Source organism: Xyrauchen texanus, chromosome 10, assembly GCF_025860055.1.
Source record: "Xyrauchen texanus isolate HMW12.3.18 chromosome 10, RBS_HiC_50CHRs, whole genome shotgun sequence".
Lineage (NCBI taxonomy): Eukaryota > Metazoa > Chordata > Actinopteri > Cypriniformes > Catostomidae > Xyrauchen > Xyrauchen texanus.
The window spans coordinates 15,961,685-15,980,105 of record NC_068285.1 but is presented as its reverse complement, the minus strand read 5'-3'; the positions used below and the strand labels follow the sequence as shown (position 1 = coordinate 15,980,105).

At 38.1% G+C, this 18,421-nt stretch overlaps 1 protein-coding gene across 1 annotated transcript in view; it reads right to left on the bottom strand.

Moving 5' to 3' along the window:
- The window catches only part of LOC127650827 (histone-lysine N-methyltransferase SETDB1-A-like), a 30,007-nt gene that overhangs the window by 9,636 nt on the left and 1,950 nt on the right, over positions 1-18,421 (bottom strand). The window contains 12 exon segments of the mRNA XM_052136470.1: positions 56-162; positions 165-268; positions 1,134-1,479; positions 1,707-1,809; positions 1,900-2,090; positions 2,681-2,754; positions 4,896-5,097; positions 5,895-6,107; positions 8,475-10,194; positions 10,342-10,367; positions 10,501-10,709; positions 16,225-16,425. Of these exon segments, the coding sequence (XP_051992430.1) occupies positions 56-162; positions 165-268; positions 1,134-1,479; positions 1,707-1,809; positions 1,900-2,090; positions 2,681-2,754; positions 4,896-5,097; positions 5,895-6,107; positions 8,475-10,194; positions 10,342-10,367; positions 10,501-10,709; positions 16,225-16,418 (3,489 nt within the window). The 5' untranslated portion in view covers positions 16,419-16,425.

Below are 18,421 nucleotides of genomic sequence, written 5' to 3'. Positions count from 1 at the left end.
CTTGCTATTCAGAAATACAACAAATACAAACAACTTGCTCAAAAATGCCACCCACCTTTCCATCGAGCCGCCTCCGAGCAGTCATTCGACGAAACTTAAAAAGCAACGGGATATGAAGTGGGTTCTGACCATGATGCATCTCAATTATTGATGGTCTCACCCGTCCAGACATGCTGGACAGCAGCGATGATATATGTATGCAGACTTTGACTGGTCTTTCTCTGACATATGCTCCTCTTCTTCATAAGGGGCTGGTCGTTTCACACTTCTGGAATACAGAGCAAAAATGACGAGGTGGTGGAGGTGGGTACATTTAGTCAGTAAGATGCTTAAAGTTATATCCTTTATAGAGTAATGCTAAATCAGATTAGTCAAAATAATTGTGGGATTTAGTTTCAAATCTACAAAACCACAAGGAACAGGTAAACTCATCAATTATATTTTCATGATCTTGGCATTTTTAAAGTTTCAGAGAGAACTCTACTGGAACACACAGGATACATACACTGAGCATTGAGCATTTTATTAGGAACACTTGTACACCTATTTATTAGATTTTCTAATCAGCCAATCATGTGGCAGCAGTGCAATGCATACAATTCTGCAGATACGGGTCAGGAGCTTCAGTTAATGTTCACATCAACCATCAGAATTGGGAGAAAAAAAAATCTCAGTGCATTGGACCATGGCATGTCTGTTGGTGCCAGGCGGGCTGGTTTGAGTATTTCCGTAACTGCTGATCTCCTGGGATTTTCATGCACAACAGCCTTTAGAGTTTACTCAGAATGCAACCAAAAACAAAAAACATCCAGTGAGCGGCAGGTCTGCGGACAGAAACGCCAAAGGATCAAAGGAGAATGGGCAGACTGGTTCGAGCTGACAGAAAGGCTACGCTAACTCAGATAACCGCTCTGTACATCTGTAGTGAGCAGAAGAATATCTGAATGCACAACACATTGATCCTTTAGACGAAAGGGCTACAACAGCACAAGACCACGTCGGGCACTTTATTAGTACTAGTGTTCCTAATAAAGTGCTCAGCGAGTGTATAACTTAACACTGGAACATTTACGTAATGTTCACGTCAGGACACATTATTACGGTACAAACTGCTTAAACTGCTTGGAACTCACCTTAAAGACAATGTTGTTTGCTTATTAGCCTTTGCTACCATGGACGAGGGCATTGCCAACCTCTGCAGGACGACTTTAGCCTGGTAAGTAGCTGATGTGGGATTTTGAGGGTTAACAGATGGTGTTTTGGTGACTGTGGTATCAGCTTGTTGGGTCACACTTATGGGAGTCACAGTTGATGTGTTATTTTGAGCGGTAATAGATGGTGTTTTGGTGGTTGCGGTATTAGCTTGATGGGTTAAATGAGTGGAAGTGACAGTTGTTGAGGTCACAGCTGTTACAGTAGCAGTTGCTGAGGTAACTGTTGTCGAAGGGCAAGTTGTACTGTGCTGAGGCACAGTACTTACTGCAATACAAGAAACATAGATGGAACAATTATGGAATCTGGCTGTTGATGTAGCCTATTTCTTTTCAATTTGTCTTTACATTTTTGTTTTTATTCTGTAAAGCGCTTTGAGGAGATACCTTTAAAAGGCGAAACATAATAATAAGGTTTGTTATCATTATCATAGTGTGCATAAAAAAACAACACAAAATTCACACAAACCACGCCAACGTGCACAAAATGACTACCTGGTTTAGCGGGTTGTGTTTTTTGAGACAGACGCTTCTTGATATTAACAATGTGCTCCAACTTGTCTGAGCCTTTATACACCCATTCTGTTTGCTTGTCACTCTGAAACACAGACACATTTATTAACATCAAAATTACCCAACATCAAGGATTATAATGATCAGCCTCAACTAGCAGCAGACATCATTTTACCTTAAAGCAGATCTGGATCAGACTGCCATCCATTTGGAGAACCGTGCAGGCCTCAAACCTGCCATTCCGCTCCGCCTTAGTTTCCTGCCCCACGCGAAGCACAACGGCAATGGGATTTGGAAATAAACGGAGATATTCCTTCACCTCCAATTGAACAGTCTCATCCTCAATGTCTTTCCATACCCTTTTTACTGCAAAAACAAAAGTGACAGAACAATGTTATGGGTGTACAAAATATAGATTGTATCATCTAACTGGAAAAGCATGACCATATAATTACAACAAATAAATAAATAAAAAAGACACCAAAAAATCTTATTCAGAATGCTTTTGCATTGCTTAGTCACTACTGAAGTTGCCACAAAAACATTCAGCCCTATTTTCACTTCGACCACTATTATATTATATAATAATATAATCAATTGCCATATCTGGTCCAAATACACACACTGTTGCCTTTCTGAGTGCAATTCTAAAACCCCACACTTTCATTTGTGTTCAGTTCATTTCATTCAGAGGTTATTTAAGCTATTCTTTTGAAATCCCAGCATATAAAATCACAACCCTCTCTTTAAACAGCAAAAAATATTCTAGCAAAGTCCCATGCTTTGTTATTTAGCCAATACAAACCACAATGTCTGTTATTCGTTTTGCATGTTCAAATTCGCTGATGTTATTGCTATTGTATCTTTAGATACAGATGAAGAAGGAAACAAAAGGAAGTAGAGAAAAAAATTATTGAACCTAAACTAAAAGAACAAACAAAGAGAGAATTTCTTACTTTGTTTGCAGACAATATGAAGGTCTGGGAGAGCGAGATAAGCTACTTGGCCATCGTCATAAAACACCATGAACCTGAAAGGTGTAGCAAAGTATTAGAAAAACATTCTAATTTATATACTGTTATCACCCACAATATTAAAATAACATAAGGCACATGGTTAAAACACCAACAACTTTCACTAGCCTACTGTAGTTCACCAAAAGTAACAAAAATGTTCCCCTCCAACGTACCTCAAATGTAATTTGTGCTTGCACACATTTAAGCCTAGCGGTCCATAATGTCATGACATCAAACGTAGGGCTGGGCATTGATACAGATATTCTGATTCAATTCGATTCCGATTCACACGCTGTTAAATTGCATAATTTGTACTATTTGCAAGTATTTACATTGATATGTTGAACATGTGCTAAAACCGGCAACGTCTCTTTACGTTAACTAATTTCTATAAACAACGCTTTAAATGAGCGTATGTTAACTAGAGAGGACTCGAATGGCTTTACCTCATCTGTGCGATGCATGATTAGATTTAAATGTTTTTTTTTAATAGTTGTTTTTGATCAACAACTGACCGTAAAGAACAGAAAGGGTATTAAAAGAGGCAGTATTTAATGACAAATGGGTTGCGTGGATCTTGTCTTGGATTCACATTACATGGAAAAACTTTTACTCTTCAAACGCTGCTGAACATTTCAATAACATTTACCAGCCAGTTGCCAAATATATTCACTTTAGTCGCATAGCACTTCATTTGGTATCACATGCAAGTGATTTAGACGACTGAGCCTGTCAGCTTCTTAGAGTGTCAAATCACGCATCTTGTAAATAATGTGGCTTGTTGAGCATGTTACCGCGGAGACATGGCGCATGTGGAGGGTTCACGCTATCCTCCACGGCACCAAGCACAACTAGCCACGCGCCCCACTGAGAGCGAGAGCGGCTGTGAAGTATGTGCGTCAGTTCTTGCGTGTTTCAAATGCCAACGTGATTACGTCAAACGTGTGTACTGTTGCCGGCTTGAAGCATGATTTACAGTTAAAAATGTACTTGAATATTTATCTTTTTTGCACCAAAAGCAATTGTGTTGCTTTAGAAGACATTAATTGTTTGGTGTTGTATCGATGAAGTTCATGCTGACTGGCTGTGATTTTTGGAACTTCAAAAAAAAACACAAAAAAACCCCAAAGAAAAAAACAAAACAAATCGCCATTCACTGGCGTTTTAAGGACCTATTGAGCTAAGACATTTTTATATTTTTCTTCAAATGTGTTCTGGTGAAGAGAGAAAGTCAAACACACCTGAGATATCATGAGGGTGAGTGAATAATGAGAGAATTGAAATTTTTGGGTGAACTATCCCTTCAGAAACAAATGAATGATATGAAAAAAATTATGTTTTTAAATTCTAAATATTTTGAAATACTTAAAATATGAACTTTAGTTTTGGTCAATTTTACATTTACACTGTTGTTTTTGAAACTCATATTACATATAGATATATATTTTTTTTTATTTTTTTTTTTTATTATGTAATAATAATTTCTTTGCTTTTACACGTTATTTTAATGCTCTTTGATTAAAATTAAGAGCTCTTATTTCTCATGAAGCAAAACCATGGAGATTTAATTTAATCTTTTTATCACTCCACAGAAAGTGTAAGCATTCGTCGTCTCCTCTGAACCTGCTGTGACCAGGAATATTTGCCATTAAATGATCGTTTAAAGTGAAGCCGGAGCACTTTGCATTCACTATCAAAGTTTATATTTGTTTGTTTGTATTTGCGCGAATTTGGCACGACAGTGCACACATCAGAAAAGCGCTTCACATGCTCTTCGGAACAGAATGAGACAAACACAACAGTGATGGCATTTATATTTCCCTTATTCCCTTATTTGGGCATTTAAATATTATTGGAATCTGAAGTGCACAAAAATCACAGATATCTCAATTAACCGCAGTTAGATCAAATAACCGCGATCAGACGGTTATTTAAAAATTGCAATAGGCCTAGTGCTTTTTGTCATTTTTAGAGCTTGACAGGATCAGTTCCAATTCATTTTCATTGTATGGAAAAGAGCAGCCTGGACATTCTGCTAAATATGTTCCATGATGGGAAAAATATATATATTTTGAATAACATAGATTAATTAATTAGAGTAAATGAGGACAGACTTTCCATTTTTGGGTGAACTATCCCTTTACCATATATTCACCTCATGCGATTCCTGCGATCAGGAAATTCAGCCAGCATGGCACCCTTAAACCAGCTCTTTCCTTCATCTTGGCAGCTGGCGACAACACGACAGCCAATATATAGATCCTTGAGCAAAGGAGCCTTTAGACTGGCCACATGATTAGCAGGCAGCACACTTTTATTACCATTCTTAAATTCCACCTTATAACTTTTGCCTTCCTCTGAAAGGAAAACAAAACAGGACAGGTCAAATGATTGCTGCAGTGACATTTTCTATTTTGCTATATTACAATTCTTTTCATTCACACACAAATTTGGACTTTGATTCGAATTTGCACTGTTACAGATTGTTTCATAGCCTATCACGATCCAGTAAAGCGCAAATGTGATCAGAGAGATATGATGGAGGGTAAGATTTTAAGTGAATAACAATTAAAATTTTGGTCTGATTGTCACATAAAATTATCCTATGTACCACTGTCATGATACTTTAATTGTGCTTTTTTTAGTTTTAGTTTTTTCCATCACCATTCACTCTCACTGTATGAAAGTACTCGGGAAAATCTGAAGTTATCAGAGTATGGAACGTTAAGAGGGTGAGTCAATTATGACCATTTTTCTTTTATTTTGACAGTTATAAATTTACTTAAAAATTACATTATTTACAGTACTTATTTCTGTTACTGAATTATACTTGATAAGTATGTTTGGGATAATGTACAGTCAAAGGGGTCTTGTATCATCTTGTAGGGGGTTAATTTTGCAATAAAGACCATCAGATGGCTAGTTTCCAAATAAATAAAATGGATATGAAACACTGATTAGAGTTGGAATGTCATTATTCAGCAAAATATGACCGCTGAATGCCACAACTGACCAATCAGAATCGAGAATTCCAGAGAGCCGTGAAATGATAGTAATACAAATCACATTATAAATGACTTGTAACAAACATCACTTTGGACGTCTTAGAGAAAACTAAGGGAACACAAATATACAGTCATAAGATCTGTCTTACCTGTTGTCTGGACTTCTTCAATGGTTCCTTGGCACCATGTCAAGTTATTCCACTTCCCCAAAACTTCCGAGCTGACCTTCAGTTCAATCTCTTTAGGAATTTCAGAAGGCTCGGGAGGCTCACTGGATAAAGCCTTGGAGAATTCACTGGTTGAACCCTTGGGGACTTCACTGGTTGAACCCTTGGAGACTTCAATGGTTGAACCCTTGGAGACTGAGAAGATCAGCGACATTAGGGATTAGCCATTAGGTATTTTCAAATGGATCACTGGAACCACTAATTGACTGACTGGTGTTCAGAAATCCTTATATAACCTGTTTTCAGGTTCACTAGACCCTGATTAGACAATTCTCATGGGGAGCATTTACAAAAGACCCCAAAAAAGCTCCTTGCGGGAGGCCAAAGAAGTCCATCTGGATGTGTATGGTTGTAGTGATGCTGCTTCAGAGACTACATTTATGCACATTTACTGTAACTTATGCACAGTACACATATAACCCACAAGCCATCTGTGCCATTTCAAATATATGTGAATGTGCTTTTGCATCACATTAGAGTCTGTTGTAATCGGCAACGTTAATTAAAAAAAATAAAGGCCGATTTATAAATCTGTGTCAAACCTACACCCTAGGCTCGGTGTTGTGGCCAACGGGGTGGTTTGCATTTATAGTTATACGTCGTTCTGAGAGTACACAACCAATTGTTAGTATATTCAGAGAACATGCCTTCATTTCCGAAATAATTATTAATTTAATAAATAAACGAAAGAAATGCAATTCAAGGATACAAAAGGATGTTCAATTATTGTAGCATTAAAACGTTGAGTTCAAAGAATGTGAACATGTTGAGATTTAGGCGCATATTTTTAATAATACATGTCTGCCATGCAGAGAGAAAAAATAAGGCATTTACTGTATGCCTGCTCGAGTCGCTTAAATCATAATGAAATATTCTGGCATACTTTTGATGTTCCTTGATGAAAAAAATATATATAACTACAAACATCTCGCTTGATCAAAACAAAATGGGTGTAATTGTAAAACTTATAAGCTGGACATTACAATGCATATAGACAATAAAACCAAATCTGAACATCTGCTTTTTAATTTCCTGACAAATTAGAAACGTTGTGCTTTCATAACTAATGAAATTTGATCATTTAATACACCATGTCAAACCATCATACAGAATGTTCTTGAGTAGAATACAACAAATATTTTGTCACTCACATACCAAATATTTATCAAGTAAAAGCCTTGAGAAAAAAAGCCCAGTGTATATAAGTTGTATAGATGTATTTTTGTTGTGTTTTTTCTTTTAAATAATAAAAAAAACATAAATGGAACATAAAAACAGCAGACGTTCCCAACAAAACAATGCTCTAAAGTCCAAATGTAATATGATATAATGCATAGAATTTGATGCTACATCAGATATCTTCTTATCATCCCGGGGGACAATGTTTGTTTACATAGCAGACCAATCACATCTGTTGTGGTCTATGCTGACACAATGTGTTGTTACATATTTGTGGAGGTACACGTCAGGCTATGGCATAACTGCTGTAGTCAAGCACAACACTACACCGTAGCCTGAATTACACCTCTTCAAAAATATAACATTGTGTCACGTAGATACACAAGACATCTGATGTAGCACCAGCTAAAGCACAGTACACTGTCAGAACACTAATTAAAAGTAGTGCAGCTAAAATAGCGCAACTAAAAAAATATATATATATATAAAAAAAACATCTAGCTAAACTAGATAACATCAATTATTAACTAGTCGGTTCTTGGGTGTCTGAGAATAAAACTACTGTAAATAAGTCTTAAAATTCCATTCAATACTGAAAAGTATTCATAAAAATGTGTTTAAAAATTGCTTAAAAGGGGGGCCTGGGTAGCTCAGCGAGTATTGACGCTGACTACCACCCCTGGAGTTGCGAGTTTGAATCCAGGGTGTGCTGAGTGACTCCAGCCAGGTCTCCTAAGCAACCAAATTGGCCCGGTTGCTAGGGAGGGTAGTCACATGGGGTTACCTCCTCGTGGTCACTATAATGTGGTTCTCTCTCTCAGTGGGGCACGAGGTGAGTTGTGCGTGGATGCCACGGAGAATAGCATGGCCCTCCACACACACTACGTCTCCACAGTAACGCGCTCAAACAAGCCACGTGATAAGATGCGCGGATTGACATCTCAGACAAGGAGGCATCTGAGATTCGTTCTCTGCCACCCGGATTGAGTCACTACACCACCTTGAGGACTTAGAGCATATTGGAAATTGGACTGTTGTGATATATTTATGCTCAAGACTATTATGTCGTTCCTCTTGTGATACCTGTTGTGAAATCATTTGCAAGATGAATCGCTGACTGCTACATGTGCAGAACGTTGTTTGTAAGGCATGCTAAGTTGCTGCCTATGTAGAGCGTTACAAATTAGTCACTTAATTAGGCTCTATTTAGTAAGGATACTGCCAAAGAAGGCAGCTGCAGATGTAGGGAGGAGGCAAGTCACTACGTTTTGGAGCAGATCCAATATCCAGGAAAAACTAACCTAAACTAAAAGGAAAGCTTACCTTGTATAACATCTGAAGATTCAGTAGAAGCAGCAGGTTTTTTGATGCTTGAAAATGAACCGGTCGCTGCTTTGCTGGTGGATATGTTAGCAGATGAATTTGTTGATGATGTTGAGGATGAGGGTGAATCAGGGGACCATGATGGATCAGATGAATCATCAGAGTTTGAAGCGCTTTCAGGCTCCTCTATGTCAGTCAATTCAGCACTACATTCGGTAGACAATGTTGTTCTTAGGGTTTCATTTTGTGAACTGGGAGTGCTGGTTTTGGATCCAGCAGCTGTTGAAGATCTCAGCCTTATTGTGGCACATGATGAGGGCATAGAGGATATGGCAGATTTCTTTCTTTTTGTCAGTTTTTTGGTCTTCTTGCACAAAGAAACCGATTTATCACTGTCCATAGTTCTTGGTTGTTCAGAAATGCCTGGTAGTGAAGACGTTTTAGGAGACACTCCTGACGATTGAGGATCAGTCTTATCGATTGCTGTGGAATCCAAATTTTGACTGGTTCTTTTGGGTTGTTCTGAACTGCTTGGAACTGAAGACATTTCAGAAGGAGTCATTGCAGTCAACTGAAGATTAGTTTCATTTATTGCTAATGAATCAGAATTCTGACTGGCTGAAGGACTGGTTTGAGCTGAACTGTGTGGAGGTGAAGACATTTCACAAGGGGTCATTTCTGTCCATTGAGGATCAGTATTATTTGTTGCCATGTATGCTGAATTATGACTGGCAGTAGTTTTGGGTTGTTCTGATGTGCTTGGAAGCGAAGTCTTTATGGAAGGAGGCATTTCTGTCAATTGATTTTTATTCTTAATTGTTTCTTTGCCATACACTTTATGACTGGCTATAGTTTCGGGGTTTTCTGATTTGATTGGAAGCAAAGACACATTGGAAGTATTTAATGATGTCAGTTGAATTTCAGTCTTAAATGTTGCCTTGGAATCCAAATTACAACTGGCAACTGTTTCCAATAGTACTGAATTGCTTGGAAGCAAAGACATTTCAGGAGTTACTTCATTCAACTGAGGTTCAGCCTTTATTGTTGCCCTGGATGACAAATTATCCATTGCAATTAATTGACATTGTTTGGAACTACTTGGAATTGACGATAGTTCGAAAGAAGTCATTGGCATCAATTGAGGTTCAGTCTTAATCATTGCAACAGATGGCAAATTATGACTTTCGATATTTTCATGTTGATCTGAACTGCTTGGATTTGAAAACATTATGGAAGGAGTCACTTCTATCAATTGAGTTTCAGACTTAACTGGTGGACAGTTATGACTGGCAGTAGTGTCGTTTTGTTTTGAACTGCTCGGAAGCGAAGTAATTTCATAAGAGGTTAATGTCGTCAACTGAGGTTCAGATTTAATCGTTGATGTAGAATCCGAATTATGACCGCTCACATCTTTACACTCTCCAGAATTGCTTGAAAGCAAGGACATTTTAGAAGGCCACAGAGATTCAGTCTTAATTACAGCAAAGGAGTGGTCTGTTAGCTCCAGGGTTTCTGTGCGTTTTGTCTGGGTAACTGGTGGGGACGGATGTGTAGGTGCGATAGATTCAAAAGGGCTGATCTCAGGGGTTGAGGTTGATGAGGGTCTGGAGGCGATATCTGATGATGATTCAGTGTTTACAAAGGAAGTTTTCTTCACCATTTGGACTAAGTCCTGAACAAGTCTGGAGGACTTCTGCATTGCCAAAGTCACCTTTTCAAGCTGAAAGACAGAAAGACCAGCAAGAAAGAAAGAAAAGATCAGCAAGAAAGAAAGAAAGAAAGTGGGAAAGTAAACAAGCAAAAAAGGGAGTGAGAATGGAAAAGTACATATTGGAATGCGTGTGATTTTCTCAGTTCATATCCTCACCATAGGTTCCAAGGTTTCTTTGGTAGCTGCAAGTCAAAAAGACAAACCTGAGTCAAGAGCACAAAATGGTACAGAACTTTATTTTATTTAAAAAAAAAAAATCAGAATTTACCCTAACAACACTTTTAAGCACATTCCATAAACATACATGTCTCCTACCTCCCAGATCAATGACAAAAAGATCATTATCATCATCCTCATCACAGCCAGTAATGTTATCTACGTTCTCCTCATCATCATCTGTGATATGAATGACATCCTGCGGTTCCTTGACCCCTTCTCCTTCCTCCTCTGAGTCCACGTCTCGGTACTCCAATCCCAACATTCCATAAAGACCTTTCATCACTGACTCACACTCAAGGACTGATCTGACATAGACACCAAATACAGCCAATCAGAGACCATGAGAAGACAGTTATAGAAATGGTTCAATTATGGACTAACATCATCCATATACAGTTGCAATACTTCTACTTTGATATTTATGAAAAACATGGAGCAAAGTAAAACACCAAAATTAACATAAAACTAATATACATAACTTCGATTCACTTTAGAGACACCGATGGAAACCTTGGCTGATACCTTGGTTGATCAATTAGAGCCAGTTGTCCTTTGTCTTTGAAGACTGTAGTGTACACCTTTGTATAAAATCTTTTTGCAATTTTAAGCATTGGATAGCCTTCATTCCTCAAATCAATAAATGACTGATGAGTTTCTAGAGAAATAATTTTTTTTACCTAATATTGTCCTTAAGAAATGTCAGTCTATTGCATACTGTGACAACTCAAAAACAAACACAAAGACAACGTTAAGCTTCATTTAACAAACCAAATATCTTTCAACTGTGTTTGATATAATGGCATAAGTGATTTTCTAGTACCAAATTAGCAATTTAGCATGAATACTCAAGAATAAGTTGTTGGAGTGATGGCTGTTGGAAATGGGGTCTGTCTAGATTTAATAAAAAATAATATTTTTCTGATTCCTAAGCAACCAAACTGGCCCGGTTGCTAGGGCGGGTAGAGTCACATAGGGTAACCTCTTTGTGGTTGCTATAATGTGGTTCTCGCTCTTGGTGGGGTGCGTGGTGAGTTGTGCGTGGATGCCACGGAGAATATTGTGAAGCCTCCACATGCACTATGTCTCCGGTAACGTGCTCAAGCCACGTGATAAGATGCGCGGATTGACGGTCACAGACACGGATGCAACCAGATGGACATCCGGGTGGAAGAGATTTGTCCTCTACCACCTGGATTGAGGCAAGTCACTACGCCACCACGAGGACTGAGCGCATTGGAAATTGGGCATTCCAAATTGGGGAGAAAAAAGAATGTAAAATGTCAGAATAATGGTAGAGAGAATGATTTGACAGATTTGATTACTTTCATCACATTCCCAGTGGGTCAGAAGTTCACATACACTTTGTTAGTATTTGGTAGCATTGCCTTTAAATTGTTTAGCTTGGGTCAAACATTTTGGGTAGCCTTCCACAAGCTTCTCACAATAAGTTGCTGGAATTTTTTCACATTCCTCCAGATAAAACTGGTGCAATCAAGTCAGGTTTGTAGGCCTCCGTGCTCGCACATGCTTTTTCAGTTCTGCCCACATATTTTCTATTGGACTGAGTTCAGGGCTTTGTGATGGCCACTCCAATACCTTGACTTTGTTGTCCTTAAGCCATTTTGTCACAACTTTGGAGGTATGCTTGGGGTCATTGTCCATTTGGAAGTCCCATTTGCAACCAAGATTTAACTTCCTGGCTGATTTGTCATGCACAAAGTAGATGTCTTAAACGACTTGCCAAAACTATAATTTGCTAATATGAAATCAGTGGACTGGTTAAAAAATGTGTTTAAATGACTTTAACCTAAGTGTATGCAAGCTTCTGACTTCAACTGTAGATTTAAACAATGTTCATTATCACGCATCCTTAGGATCGACAGATTTCAAGTACTAATATGATTTGATCAAATATACAGTCAAATTCTCTTTGAATACAAATAAGACTTTATTGCTAATGTACAACATAAAACTAAAGTAACATACATAGACAAGCATAAAACAGGTTGGTGAGTGAGCTGTAACTGAAGATGAATTGAAATGATCTGTGACAGAGAAAATTTTACTTTATGGAGTCTACAGGCCATGCCCTGAGATTCATTGATACTTCATTTAGTAAACCTTGATTTTCAATCGGGTAAACTTTGGTTAAATACCCAAAGTATTTAAATAAAACCTAAGAAATTTCTAGCAAAAGTCTGGAGGTGTACTTGCATTTCATTGGATTTTGTTGCATTGCTTTGGTTTTTTGACTGTCTGTAGAAAGTTCTGGTAGTGCTAGGTCGATGTTTTTGACCTCTGTTTAAGATCGTGTATGCTGGATAGTTCAGTGCTGGAATGACCATGCGGGGCTTTGAAGCAATGACTTTGACATCTTTGGAGAAGTCGGACAGGATGGAGTTTGAAAACTCCCACTTTGCTCTTAAAAAGAACTCCTTTAGTACGGCGTAATTTGAGATCAGTTTACTCATTATATTAAAGCACTTGATTTCAGCAAAAGTCTGGAGGTCTGTATTTGCGTTGATGGATGATGGAATGACCATGTAGAGCCCCGGAAGTGAGTCCTCCTTCAAGGGAGACTTGGGACTTCCCGGGATAGAGATCAAAGTGCGTGTATGCCGTAGAGCAGTTTTCCCACTCGGAAAAAGAGCATGCTTTTATCCTGACTTTTATATAATGAAATCAGTGCAAGTAGACCCCGAAGCCGCCGCCAGGCGCCGCCATTTGCGCCATTTAGAATTGCAGCCGCCGCCAGCCAATAATTTCGTAAGCCAAATTGAGCCGCCATCTGATAAAGTTTGGCTGAGCCGGCTAGAATTATTTGCATCAAATAATAATTCTATCACATAGTGACATACACACACGAAATATATAAACAATACACGAGATCTATTTTCCCCCTGGATTCATAACAGCACAGTCTTGTGCTCGTTGCTACGATACACAGACTCACAGTGAATTGACGACCAATTAAAATTGCTCGTTTTCCGTACAGAAGAAGCGATGCATGTTTTTCTCGCACTGAGGTGAAATGGCGGAAAGAAGCAAGCAAGGTAATTTTGATCTCACTTCTCACATAATTTCCTAATTCCTACTTACTTTTTTTTTTAAACTTAGGCCTACCCAGACTTTTGTTAAATCTTCAGGGCACGGTTGCACAAACACCTGAATCAAAGATTGATGTTACGAACCAAATATTCTGAAACGGAGAGATTTATAGCACTGAACGTGATATTACTGCAGTAACAACCACCGTTTCCACATTGCTAATTCACGACGCATGCTTCAGTGTACATTGAAGTGAAATGTGCAAAACTTTGTCCAAAATAATTCTGATAACAGTGTGTGTTTATATTAAGGCGAGACACGGCAGGCAAAAACATCTGTTTTTTTTTTACTGGTCAATTTTGAGATTTTTGGATATTTGTCTTCAATAACATGTCTTCTTTCAGACTTGTGGTGAAAAAAAGTCCGAAATACACATTTACTACACTTCGTCTGTTTGCGTCTGTAGATTTCTCATAAATTCAACAAATGTTTGCGTTCTTAATCAACATAGCCTACCTCTCCGCGATCTCTGCCGTCACTCACCCTCTCATCACATGCACCGTTAGGAAGCTCTCTCTCTTCTGTACAATCCTGTTGGATCCAAATATGGTCATTTCCTTTTTATCAGCAACCAATCGTGAAAGTAAAAAGACTGAATGCGCGATCTCATTGGCTGATGATAAATCTTTAAAGCCCGTTTTCTCAAAATGACCTTTCTCTCATACTCCAAGTCCGAAATCTCCACTTCAGTAGTACCTTGTTATATTATGAAGACATTTACAGAGGGATTTGTAAATATATTATTCCTAGCCTGATATATATAACATTTTATTCCAAAAAACATGGCGAAAATCATTATATTCTTATTTACAGGATAACAAAAGTAGATATCCATAAATCCCTCTGTAATTTTTTTCCCATCTAATATGTGAACACAATGAAAAAAATATTTTTAACCTGGCTTTATCCAATACTCAGATTTCGTTTTTTAAAATATATGCAAATTAGCACATATTTAATTAGATATTGCCTAATTTGCATATTTAAACATTAGATTAAAGAAAACTTGTAATACATTTTTTTCTCATCTTAATGTAAGTAATCAACTGGGAAAGTTTCATGGTGATATCTGCTAGTTAAAAATTTTACCCTATTCACCTGTAGTGTCTCGCCTTAACTATAAAGTTGAACAGCGAATTACTGTACATGTCATAAATATATGCATAACGTTACTCCGTGAAGTTTGACAAGTGTGCATTCTTACACAGCATCAGGGACATTATTCACTAACGTTACAGTGGCTATTGAATGCGCCTAGCACTATAGCAAATATGTACATACGTTGTGAAAGTAAAATCTGGTGTTTTCTTTATTACATTGTATTGCATTTTGTAGAAATATAGTGTAAGCCATGCATTGCTTGGAAATATTGAGATCTAGTAAATCAGTATAACATAGACATCTGTAGACACGAAGTGGCAGCTTCAGCCATTTGCAGCTATGAAAAGTTTGGCGGCTGCAGCAGCCATTTAGGTTTTGGCTGAGCCGGCTAGCCGGCCAATAACTTCATCAGCCAGCCATTATTCTCAAAACAAATGGCTTCGGGCTCTAAGTGCAAGGGACATGACGTTTGTTAATATCAACATTCTCTACGTAAACATACAAGCATTTACATATGAAACATGACATACTTTTTCTTTGTGGTTACTTCACGACACATTCAAATTTGAATATACATTACTATACATTGTAGAAGTGTGCATCATGTATGCACAAGGTCAGAACATTATTCTATGATTCTAACCACAGTTAGGCATCATGTGATGTATGTTAGCATATACAATGTGCGTTGTGAAGTGTAAAGTCAGATTTTAGTGAGTCCAGCAGTTCTCAAAGTTCATAGATACTTTTAAGCTGCTGTTTGAAGAATAACGATCAGATATGATGTCTCATGATTCCTCTTTAATCTGTTTAATTTTAAGCATAGAAATAGGTTATGAAACAGAACAAAGAAGTGTTGGAATTATATCTTTTCCATTGCAATTAAGGGGGTTTCTTGAGGGAGTTTGCTTTAGCTCTATGTCTTGGCAATGAAATTTTAGCACATGATGGTTATAATGACCATCAACTCTGCCCTTTAGGGGTGAGGGTCTCCTTGCAGAGATCGCCGTGATGGCCATATCAGTCATGTGACAACCATTAACATGAGGTTTTTCTGGTCTTACCACAGGAACTAGAAGGGGGTGTAAAATAAGTTTTTGTGCTATCCAAGTTCCCTTTATTCTCAAAACTGTTAAGGTTAGGCAAATGTGCATTTTGCCTCATTTCCACAGGGCTGCTTCCTTTATATTGACGTTGCTTGACAGGAAATGGAATATATAATAGGATGAAGATGGAACAATAACAGGAGAAATGTAAATTGTATTTGATCCACCCCATTAGTGCTTTGCACATGCGTTTCACTAAACCACTTGCGCCTAGTCTTAGCAGATGATTGAATGAGAATATCAAAACTTCATGACCTCCTGGTCATGACTTATGGCATAGCGCTCTTAAAATAGGGCACTAAAAGTTTGAAGATTTCAAATTCAAACTAGTCAAGGATTTTTTTTTTTGTGAGTGTGGATAATTTCGACTATCATGACCTTACCTCCCAAAGAACAAATCCTAACCATTTTAACAATTAAATGTGTATAAGTTACATTAAAAAAAATCTAATTAGACTTAGATCAGATCTAATTCACAAGCACTGCCGCAATCTTATGAACTCACTCGCAGGCATTGCTATACAGCAGACGGGTGAAGGTGGACTCCCTCTCCTTCTGCTTGACCCACTCCTCCACCTGCGACAGCTGCTCCCGTCTCTCCATCAGCTGAGGGTTTCGGTCCACCTCTGCCTGGATCCAGCACTGCAGGTCCTCCTTCGTCATCCTCAGGAGGTTCTCCTCATCTTTTCCACCACTCATCGCTTTACTGTTGGAACAATATTACAGATGTTACTACAACAAAGTCCTGGCTCAGACAGCACTGACCAATTAACAAAAGCATTCAATCCAAGTCAAACAGAATTAGAGACATTTTACCAGCAGGAAAAGGATTGCTAAATACTGGAGTCACCTTTAACCAGGGGTTGCTATTCTAGGAAGACAAGATGTCAAAGAATTCAAAATCCTCAGGCTCTGGAGACATTGAAAGACACTTATATGCTCAAACTGATGCCCCTGACAAGGCCGTGGACCAAAGGAGTCGATTTGGCTGGAGAAGTGATGGAAATTAGGCGAGAATTGTTGAATGTGCCTTCAATGCTGACGGAGGTCATTGTTGAATGTGCCTTCAATGCTGACGGAGGTCATTGTTGACTTGGAGGATCTTGCTGTAATACATCTATCGATCATGGCCATGGAGACGAAATTCACTGAGGAGGTTACAAGAGTAGGGGATTATCTGGAGTCATCGGAGAGGGAATTCGCTTCTAATCCATTAGCGAACAAGGTGGATTTGGAGCAGATCTGGGAGAAGTTGGAAGATTTGAAGAATCATAACCGGCAGACTAACATCTGAATTGTTGGAATTCCTGAAGAAGGAAATTCCTGGACGGGCTCTTTGAGCCTGCTCGACATAACAGGCCTTAAGTTGGAAATCGAGTGAGCTCACAGGTTTCTGGCTTGGCGATCAGCTGAGGGAGACAGGCCCGGATCAATTCTGGAAAATTTCTGAAATCATCCATAAAGATCTTGTGTTACGCGAGTCAAGGAGTAAAGGAAGGCATTCTTGGAAGAACCACAGCATTTTCTTGTTCCCAGACTTTGCGAATTTGACAAGAGAGAAATGTGACTGATTCAAGGAATGCAAGAAACTCTAAAATCAATGGAAGGTCGCTTTTGCACTGATGTTCCAGGCTAAATTGAGAATAGATGCTAAGGATGGCCGTAAAGTATTTACATGTCCCCAACAAGCCATGCCCTTCATAAAGTCAATGGACTGAGTAAGATATTTTGTGGTTCTCACATTGCAGCCAAGTAAACTGACTCACTGAACATTCACTTGATTGTCCGAGGAATGTCAAAATGTTAGTGAGTAGATTGTCTCTCTCCATGTGGAATGTGAATAGGTTGGGGGGCACTCCATAAAAAGTAGTAAAGTTATTTCTCTTCTTAAACGTAAGAAATATTATATAGCGTTTCTTCAAGAAACGCATCTTTCCCCACAGGAAGCTGAAAAATTTGGGAAGATATGGGGTGGACATGTTTTTTTTGAGCAGGGGAGTCATTACACTGATAAGCATCTACAATTCAAATGCCTCAAACAGATTAAAGATAAATTAGGAAAGATTCATTATTGTTTTAGCAGAAATTTAGGGGCAAAGTTTGATTTTTGACATTGGCCTTACAGCCTTCTAAACTTTTCCTGGATTATATAATGTCCAGGCTAATCAATATAAGTACCTTTTCTATAAAAATATACTATAATATATTTAAATATACTATAATAGTTATTATTATAATTAATAGTTGCCTAACAACAACAATAGTTCAGCAAATAAGGAGAAGAAATTCACAGATATTAAAATTTAAATATGAAGGCAAGTGTAGAAATAAATGACATTTAATTGCAAAATACTTTTCTTTATACATATTTATTTTTTAAAACATTTTTTGCAATGTGAATGGACGTTTATGAAGTCAAAAATAATCAATCTGTAGAAGTAGTAGGCATTTAGAATAATGTTTAGGACAAAAACAGTCAGTGTTTCTCACTTTGTGCACATAGTTTTGAATGAATACATCCCATTTAGTCAGGTGGTCACATACGGTCTAGTTGCACAAATATGTCAACATATCCGAAGATCAAATCAGATCCAAAATTCTGCCTCTGCAGATGGCCGAAACTCCACACAGCTGCCGTGCAACACTCCATTTGAAATGGCTGACCTCTGGTCAGTCATCTGTAGTTTGTCAGATACAGTGTA